This window comes from Notechis scutatus, chromosome 3 (genome assembly GCF_049901735.1).
Source record: "Notechis scutatus isolate UNSWTSFEM ecotype Mainland chromosome 3, rNotScu1.2, whole genome shotgun sequence".
NCBI lineage: Eukaryota > Metazoa > Chordata > Lepidosauria > Squamata > Elapidae > Notechis > Notechis scutatus.
Window position 1 is genome coordinate 131257061 of NC_142011.1, and position 10317 is coordinate 131267377.

A 10317-nucleotide genomic window follows, 5' to 3' on the forward strand; every position below is an offset into this window, starting at 1 on the left:
ATACCTTTTCTCCCTCCATGTTATTTGATGGGATTGAATTAGTTAAGCACTATTGGGACTATATCAAATCTGCCAAAAGGACTTAAGAGTATAATTGCATTATGAGAAAAAAACCTGCCTTCTGACAGTTCAGGATTCAGTTATCTTTCCCCATAAAATACTCCACAAATAGAGTCTCAAACTGCTTTAAGTCACAAAAAGATTATGGTTTAGTCCTCAGGAATATTTTTCTGTGAAATGGTATAAGATCAGACAGTGATCCAATATAGAATGACTTGTTCTGAATTCAGCTTGCTGAGTTCCCAAGATTTTACAGTCTATTGGTCACATTTCTAACTTATTTAAGAAATGCATAGCTTAAAATTTGCATACTATTGATAACAAACCAAGTATTTGGGGCAATAGTTGGAAAGGTGTTTTGGAAATCTTTCTTTTTTGCTTTAAAAATATATTTTTATTAAACATATTTCATCATTTTATATCACATTTACAATTTTTGCAGCGCTCCAGTGTAGCTGATATTCATATATACATATATATACATATCAGTTATATTCCTTTTTCTTCCTTTAACTATATATATTGCCTTTACGTTTAATGTACCTCTTAAATTACCTTTATATTTGATCTTTACTTCTATTTTCTAACCATTTATACTATGTGTTCCAGATCAAGTAATATTCCATTTCTCCTCTTTCTTTTAATTCCAACGTTAGTCTGTCCATCTCAGCTCAATCTAACACCTTTTTTTATCACCATTCCCTCAGAGGGCATGCTATCTAGTTTCCAGTTTTGCACATACACAATCTTTCTTAAACACAGGTACTACAAAAGAGTTCAACTATTTTTCAAACTAAGTTCCACTGATTTTCTGAAACTGGATACTCATTTTACTTATTCCATGCATCATATATATATATATATATATATATATATATATATATATATATATATATATATATATATATATATATATATATATATATATATATATATATATATATATATATATATATCACTGTTATTAAGTTTCAACACTTTTTGAAGTTTTCTATATAATTGAATTGCGAGTTTTTCTTCAGATATAATATATTTTTAATATCTGTATCATTTGACAATATATAAATCATCTATAGTACCAAGCACAGGATTTAGATAAATTATATTCCAAATTTAGGGTCCTTCTTGCTCTCTAAACATGATTGTTTTCTTGCAGATGTTTCATTACCCAAACTAGGTTACCTAGCTTGGGTAATGAAATGTCTGCAAGAAAACAATCATGTTTAGAGAGCAACGAGGACACCTCATTTCAACCCTGCACTACAAATAATTTCCTTTATATTAAAAATTTCCCAGAATTCTTGAAATAGTCATTATTAATCCATTTTTATGGTATGAATCCTTTGTTTAGCCCTTTTCCTCTAGGTTCAGATTAGGAAAAAACAATTTCTTAGGTAAATCCAGATCAAAATTTCACTGCTACCCAATTACTACCCAGATCTGAATTTTGTTATAGTAATTAAGTAACATTTTCCCATCTACTTTAAGAGAATTTAAGCTATTTTGAATATGACACAATAATGTGAGTACCATCTTCTGGCAAGGCAGAAATATTTAATTAAGAACAATAACTACAACACCACCTGTTTCTGGCTCCACAGAGAAATATGGCTGGCCCTGAAGTATGCTGTAGATAATTCTGGCACTATTTCCATATGAAGGGTCATCAGCATCAGTGGCTGTGACTTGAACAACAGAAGTACCTGGAAAATTCAAATAGAAATTAATTAAGTATCATGTCAAAAACAATTTGCTTTTTTCTACTGTTGCTTTATTTGTGAAAACATTTATCAACATTATATTTTGACCAGAGAGTTGAGAGACCTATAGATAATTATATTATCTTTACTGAAATAAGAATGTAAATACCTCAGCATCAGATATTCATGAGATTCATGCCGCTTACTAAAAGCTGTAGTTCTTTTCCCATTTTATCTTCTTTCTTCATAGTAGTAGTGCCTTTTTCAAATCAAATCATATCCTGGAAGGTTCAGAATTGCATACATTTCACTGAAAGTCTCCCTCCCTCCCTCTCTGATTTTCCTCCAGTCAGTCCTTTGAGAAAAAAATAAAATAAATAAAATAAAAGTATCCCTTTTCCAGAACTTTGATAGCTGAGGCACCATTTTTAGTGATAGGTCATATTTTCTCCAATTTCTAAAAAATAAAAGTCACCATTATTTCAGTATGTCATTTCTGTGTTGTTTCCAACATTTAGGTCTCAAAACTCTGAGAACATCTTTAGTATGTTCACACCACGTATGTTCCTTTTTGACACATTATCAACAGGCAGGGTGGCAATGTTGCAAGGAAAAAAGAAATGCTATTGCTTTTCGGGCATTCTGTGACTTTAGTAATATTTAGTGGACAAAGAACTTTGGCCATGTTTCACCACCAATATAAATGTTGCTTCCTGAGACAAGGAGATTTTCTTTATATATTATATAAAATAATATGTGTATTATTGGTTCTTGATGTGTATATATACTTGGGTAATAAAAGCACAGATACATACTTATCTAAAGCCTTAAAAAAATTCAGGGAATGTAATGCCAAAGTACTCATGAAGTATTTATGTTCCTTGAAGAGATGTTGGCAGCCCCTGCCTCTGAACTTGTTATGTACTTTTGAAAGAGTTTCTATTCTAGCATTTTTGGTAATTACCAAATAACCAACATGAAAACAGAGGGTGCTTCATTTCAAAGATGGCTGAAAGTTGATATCAACATGCCATAAATCACTAGTGAGGAAAGGCCTTAAAAGCTTGCAAGCTTCTAATTCAACATTCCACCTTACCTACTACTGAATGGCTGACCATCTCTGTTTTAAAAGATAAGGAATAATAATGGAAAAAACTTCTTCAGAAAAGTTATTCAAAGAGGTATCTCACACAAGCAGTGCAGTGGTAGCTAATTGAAGGTGTTTGAGGCTGGTTAGGATATATTTCTCCTGGATTATCTTGTGAATAAGCCAAATCAGTTTAATGTATAGAAGAAACTTGCTATAATCCTGGAAGTAAATTCAGCAAGAATGGGAAACCTTTGTATTTTTTTTTCTTTCCTATGCTGGCATACCTCTTTTTTCTATTTTCTATTTCTGTTCAAACTCTGGCAATTTAGAAACAATGGGGAAAAAGTCCAAGAAAATCTTCATCACTACCCCACCCACACGTTTGATAAAAGCACACCAGGAAGGCACAAATTACTTTATCAGAGATAAATGTCTGATAATTAAAGCAGAAGATGAGTTTCAACCATTTAATAAAATTGCAAGGAATAATTTGGTCAGTTTTAAAGGCACAGTGAATTCTCCCCTGTAGCTTTCTTGCCTTCCATTTTCCCATGCTAATCACTTGGAAAACTAATCCATGCTGATCAATTTGAATACATTAAGAGCTTTCCTTTCTATTTCATCTCTATCTTTAGCCGTTTTAGAAACTGCACAGCCTTCAAAGACCTCTGAGTTAAATTTAACTGAAACTCCTGACTCAGCCTTCCAGCAGTACCCTGCTTGTTATATTTCTGCATATTATACTTACCTTTCTAGAGAATTATTTCATTTTTGCCTGCCAGCCATGCTTTTATCCCTGTCAGTGGTGTGCTCATGTGCATTGCATTGTAAATCTCTCAGCCCCTATGCAAAGCATTCAAGCATTTCAGAAGGAATTTCCAAACTGTGTAGTACTATTTTCCATTCCTTTTTTTTTTTTTTTCAGCTGGAGCTTTATCTAAATTCATCAAGGAACAATCTTTTAAGAAACTATCATTTTTTCCTCAGTGGTGGGATTTAATTTTTTTTTTACTACTGGTTCTGTGGGCATGGCTTGATGGGCATGGCAGGGGAAGGATACTGTAAAATCTCCAGTCAGAGGAGGTATTTGCCAGTTCTCCAAACTATTCAAAATTTCCGCTACCGGTTCTCCAGAACTGGTCAGAACCTGCTGAATACCATCTCTGATTTTTCTGTATAATACTGTATATAATATTAAGTTCCACTGGTTAATTGTTCCCACTGTTAGGAAGAACAATTAACCAGCAGAACAACTTTTCTTCAGAAGTTGTAGGTGCTTCATCACTGGAATTTTTAAGAAAAGACTGGACAGCTACCTGTCTGAAATGATATAGGCCCTATACATAGGGTCTCCTGCTTGAGCAAGGGAACTCCAAGGTCCCTTCCAGCTCTATTCTGATTGATTGATTGATTGATTGAGCAATTGAAATGATATTACTCGAAGAAAAGCAAGATTCAATAGGTTTTACTTTCCTTCTTTCTTGAAATTTAGAAAAATGTAGTGAGTTAATGTGGCCAGTGTGAAAATATCAGGCTCCAAAACCAAGACAGATACACAGCGTTACTTCTAAGCAGTTTCCTTAATTGTTCCTCATCTATAGATAGAATAGATAGAATCTTGCCCAATTAAAGAAAACTACATGCATCATTAAAATATACTCTGAGAACTTTTAGGAAGGATCTGATTTTCCTTCTTCTAACTAAGCCTCTCTGCACTTGAAGTTCTGGGGGGAAAAGTTAAGATATAAATTTAACAAATGAATAAAATGTTAGTAAAAGTCAGATACCTCTGTTAGCATTGTTTTGTGGCTGGAAGCATGATTGTCTATGAAGATTCTCAGTCATCCAGGTCATGATTGTCTCAAAAGTGCATTTTCAAAAGGCAACTGGACTTTGTTTTTTCCTTGAGGAAGTTTCGCTTTCCATTCAAGAAGTTTCTTCAATTCTGAAGAAGCTTCTTGGATGAGAAGTAAAATGTCTTCCTCAAAGAAAAAAGAAGGCCATTTGCTTTTTGAAAAAGCGCCTTTGAGACAAGATTATCTGTCTGCCTGTCTGTCTAATCTAAAATAATCTAATCTAATCTAATCTAATCTAATCTAATCTAATCTAATCTAATCATCTATGCTGTAGCATGTCCCAGGTTGATGAGTTTATTTTAGCAGCCAAAACACAAATGAACTACTTTATGATGGTGTATACTTTGCCATTATGCTCTCTCAATTTTATTCTTCCCATACCAAAACATTTTTGATGATTTACACTTCAGGTAATAATATCTAGAGCACACACACACACACACACACACACACACACACACACACATTGTATGATGAAGAAACTATAATAACAGTATTATGCAATAAGACCACTAAACAAATTATGGTAAGATGGCTCCAAATGTTAGTAGGATAACTTCTGCAGTCTGCCTGTGGACCCAAAGATAGATAATACCTGTGTGACTTTTGCCCTGATATTTCTGAGACACAAGGCAGAAAAGATTAAAATCTGAAAGCTCAACAACGGGGGATGACAGCAATCAGCAATGCTGAGAAAATCATAGCTGGAGTAATTCAAAGAATGAGCTATTAAATCCTGAAAATCCAAGGTTGCAAAAGTTTGGTAGATAAAGCCATAGAACAAGTAAGTTAGGAGGCAGAAATCGAATGAATATTGAGAAGTAGCAACCATGGACAGAATTGCAGCTGCAGATCTAGGGAATTTGTTTTAGTCTTATTAAAATGACAAAACACAAACAAACAAAAGACCCTCTAACCTTCAGGCTCAGAAAGAGATATGTGAAAATATGCATATGCAAACACAAGCAATGAAAATTGTTGCTGCGGGAAAAAAATGTTATTGAGAAGGGAGCTTTGAAAACTAAGGCTTAAACCAGATCTTCTAGATCTTTTAATCTGCCAACAACTTCTGGGATAATCACTGATTGTTTTGTACACAATGGATTTATATTTAGGACATATATACTACTTAGAGAGTAATGAGGGAGTGAGAGAAATTTAAACAGCTGGCACTGTAGGATCTTATGATGTGAAATTATTGTGAAATTCCTTAGAATATATATAAACAAAAAAAAAAAAGATATAAAATGTGTGTCTTCTTTTCTTATATAAAAACAAAATGAATCTTTTTTAACAGGCCTTTTGTCCTCCAAATATAGCATTAGGATGCCATGTCATTGACACATTTTTATTTGTGTTACCAGTCATAGTGACTCACAGTGAATGAACAAGCAATCCCTGGCTGCTTGAAACAGTGCTCCATGTGGCTAGTTAGTTGTGGGAAGGGTCTCTTCTCACCAAGCAGATTCCTTGACATAGTTTTTCTTGTGTTTTTCTTGTTTTCTAGTTCTTCTTGCTTTTGAGCAGCAACCTCTCCTTAAATCCAAGGTGAATTCAACTATGTAAACAAGGAACACAATTTCCCAGAACAGTGTTCCATTCTACAAATGATTATCCATGTTTTTGTGTTCTCTTAAGACTGGACAGTCACTTGTTTAAAAATGGTATAGGGTCTCCTGCTTGAGCAAGGGGTTGGACTAGAAGACCTCCAAGGTCCCTTCCAGCTTTATTCTGATTGATCTAGCCTTCTGTCCATCTATCCATCCATCCATTCATTCAATAACATTTTCCTTACAATCTTTCATCTGCAGTACTTCTCAGCTTTATAATTATAATAGGAAGAGCTTACTCCCCCCATCCCTTCATATGTTCTTTTTTACCCACCAACAAAATCCTATCCCCCTTCTTTTAATATCATTCTGGAGAGTGGTAAAGTATGAGAGAAAAATATGCCTTTTTGAGGACTGAACATGTTTGCCTCTAACAGCATTAGATAATGATTGCCAGTTCTTTATGAATCTAACAAAATGGGGACAACAGTGAAAAAATAATATGTATTTTCTTTAATTGGTGAGGAAGCAGAAAAGGAAACACAGGCACAGACATCTCCCCTCATCTTTTCTAATAAACAGGGCAGGAAGTAGCCAGACCTCTATTATTAATGATGTTCCACTTCAAACTGAAATATGGACAGGGAATAAAGTACAGGTTGATTAATAGCAAGATTTGAGAATTTATCATCAAAGCTGAGATTAAAGAATTAGAGGAACTTGGAAGGGAGCTTCCACTTCAGAGATATCAAAGGAAATTTAAAAGCATGGAGTAAGTGATGGATGTAGGTGTGGAAATAAGCAGTTTCAAATCGCGGAACAAAGCCGAAGTCTCCCTCCGCTTCGGGGCGCAAAAAGCACTTCCTGATACAGTGATCACCGATGGCCAGATGGAAAAGGCAGCGTGGGTAGATCATTAAGCAATTTGTTGAGAGAACCTGAAAGACCCAATTGACTGTCTCCAAACCTGAGAAGAGAAATTCTCCTGTTTTGGCCAAGGAGTAACAAAAAAGCACTGCCTATCCCTCACGAGGCTGAGCCAAAACTGGGGAATGCTGGGGAGGAGTCCTGTGGAGGAGAAGGAGTGTTCCACAAATTAAGCCCAGCCTAGACATGCAGAGACTGAATCACCTCCCACTACTGGATGCTCTGAACAGCTCATGGGAGAATAAGCAGGTTCAAATTATTAATCTACAATAAAGCCCTGCGGATATCTTTGGCAAATTCCTTTCTTTCTCTTCTATAACAAGTTACACCATGAGTATGTCTAGTTGAAAGAATTATGTGAACGTTTACAAACTGAGAGAAACTGAAGAACGTTTATATAGAAATAATAATAAAAGTAGAAATAAAACACAGAGAGACACAGTATCTCAAAAATACAGAATGTCTGGCTCCCTCTAAAATTGTAATTCAAGGTCTGATTACAAGATAATTTTGATCTGCTGAACTATGGAATTTCCCCCTAAGATTTCAGTTTAATGTATTTTTTTTTCTGATTTAGCCAAGATGGGCAAAAATGTACAGCTTGAATTTCATACTACAGGGTAATCCTTGATTTACAATAGTTCATTTCATGACCGTTTGAAGTTGCAACAGAACTGAAAAATTGACTTATGACTCTTTTTCACACTTGTGACCATTGCAGCATCCTCATGGTCACATGATCAAAATTTGGATACTTGGCAACTGAATCATATTTATGATGGCTGTAGTAGGGTCATGTTTTTGGGACCTTCGGACAAGTAAAGTCAATAGGGAAGCCAGATTCATTTAACAACCATGTTACTAACTTAACCACTGAGGTGATTCACTTAAGAATTGTGGCAGGAAAGGTCATAAAATGAGGAAAAACTCACTTAACAAATGTCTCACAACAGAAATTTTGGGCTCAACTGTGGTCGTAAATCCACAATACTTCTTTTTTTAAAAATGTATTTTTATTGAGTTTCTTTTATTACATCATAAAATATCGTAATTCCAACAGCATTCTTGGCATCCATACAGGTTCTTAATTTAAATATCATAATACATTATATTACATTTATCTAATATTAAATAATAGTTTCCACTATAATTACTATCCTTTTTCTTTATATATTTTACATATTTACATTTTACTCTCATAAGGATTATTTCCGTAAATCTACAATACTTCTACCTGTACATATCTTTTATTTTAGGTGAACTTTCAGTTAATAACTTATTATTTTATAGTTAGTATATAATTAATTACATTTGCAAATACAGATAGAACAATGGGTTGCCTTCTGCCAGGAATAACAACTTTATCTCACAGCAGAGTTTTATATGTGTCTGCTTCAAAGTAAACCCCAATGACTTGAATTGAATTTCTGAAGACTGCATTCTAGTTTGTTTTGCAAGTTCTTTTTTGAGTTTACATATGTTGTCCTGCCAGTCATATGACCATATCGGTTAAAATATGCAGTCCTTATTAAAAAGATTAGATTTCAGAACACCCTCCAACTTTTTAACTAAACACGAAATACCATTATTGTTACAAATATCTCCTCCTGAGCCACAGTAGAGTGGAGATCGCATATCAGAGACTTGAATAACTACATTATTTCTGAGAGTGGATAAGGTTATTAGCTACATATTGCATCATGCATGAAGCCAGTATTCTCAGAGGCTCTTTCCCTATCCTTTGCTAGATTTCCTGATTCATTTTTACCTTCTGCCTGAATGATGAGGCATAGCTATAAAGCAGTGTTTTATTATTTGGTTTAATCTGAATATAAGCACAGCTATTTCCACATCAATGTCTTAGTCTGGAATTGCTCTTCTTGGGTAATTTTCTTTTTGACCTCCCCCCAAAAAATCTACCCCTCCCCCAATTCAGTAAGTGTCATTATATTGTATTCAATAGTTTTGTCATTTTTCAGTTCTGAAATATACAGCATATCACAGGCACACATATTCACAATAAACAGAGTTTTTAAGGCTTTTCAGTATGTTTTATGTCGGATGTTTCTCTTAGTGACTTCTACCTGCATAATTAGTTTCTGTTCAATAGTAATATAGTGGCAGTAATTAAATCTTAATTAAAGCAAAATCTCCTTCACATTGAGCTTGACTTTTAGTGACTTAATACAATTTTATTGGCAAGAATATAAAAGTAATATAAAAGCCTTTATAGGGGATACTTTGTGACTTCTCAGTCACAGCTTAGAAAATCTCCCATCCATAACCAGATATGAACCTTCTTAGCTTCTGATCCCAGACAAGGTCATCCAAGGGCTGGCAAATCTTAATTGCTTGATATTAAATTACTTTCAGACTAGGGTTAAAGTTTAATTAATTACTCATTATCATTTTAATAAAAGGATTTCAATGAGAGTAAATGCTAATTAATGGACTTTCTTGAGGATGAGAGGATAATTGAAGACGTTGAAGACAAGTAATGAAATAAGGTTAGGGTTGATGGTGTTTCTTCTAATTAAAGTTGAAGAATAGGACTAAATTCTGAGTAAATATAATTTTATCTTGGCTAAACAATGCAAAACATTTGAAATTTGAAATATCTTAAGCTCAAAAGGGCCTGTTTGTAGCCTGAAACATTTATTCTGAATTTGAGATGGGATAAGCTAAAATTCAAAAATTTTAGCAAAGAGTTGTCTGCTCAGTTGCTGGGTGGGTGTGACCATGGTGGGCATGGCCTAATCAGACTCCTGCACCACAGTGGGGGGAGGCATTTTTGCCTTCCCGGGCTCTGGAGGCTCTCTGGAAGCCAGAAAACGGGCCCATTTTCAGCCTCCCTGAACTTCCAGGAGGCCCTTTTTTTACCTTTCCCAAGCCTCCGCATGTACCCTGCACTTACCTGCATCTATAACAGGCCACATGGGGACTCCTGGGAAGGGTGAGGCAGGGTGGGTGGGGCCAGCCAGGAATGGGATTTGGGAGTTCTCTGAACTGCACAGAATCTTATCTAGGGGTTCTCCAGAAGCCCTGCAAACCAGAGTAGTATTCGGCAGGTTCTGACCAGTTCTGGAGAACCAGTAGCAGAAATTTTGAGTAGTTTGGAGAACCGGCAAATACCT

General features: G+C 34.9%; 1 protein-coding gene across 2 annotated transcripts in view; it reads right to left on the minus strand.

Annotated features, from left to right (window-relative positions):
* The window catches only part of CDH10 (cadherin 10), a 153594-nt gene that overhangs the window by 38841 nt on the left and 104436 nt on the right, over positions 1-10317 (minus strand). For both annotated transcript variants that reach the window (XM_087961176.1, XM_026673412.2), the window contains exon 4: positions 1644-1763. In XM_087961176.1, the coding sequence (XP_087817302.1) occupies positions 1644-1763 (120 nt within the window). The remainder of the gene's footprint in view (positions 1-1643; positions 1764-10317) is intronic.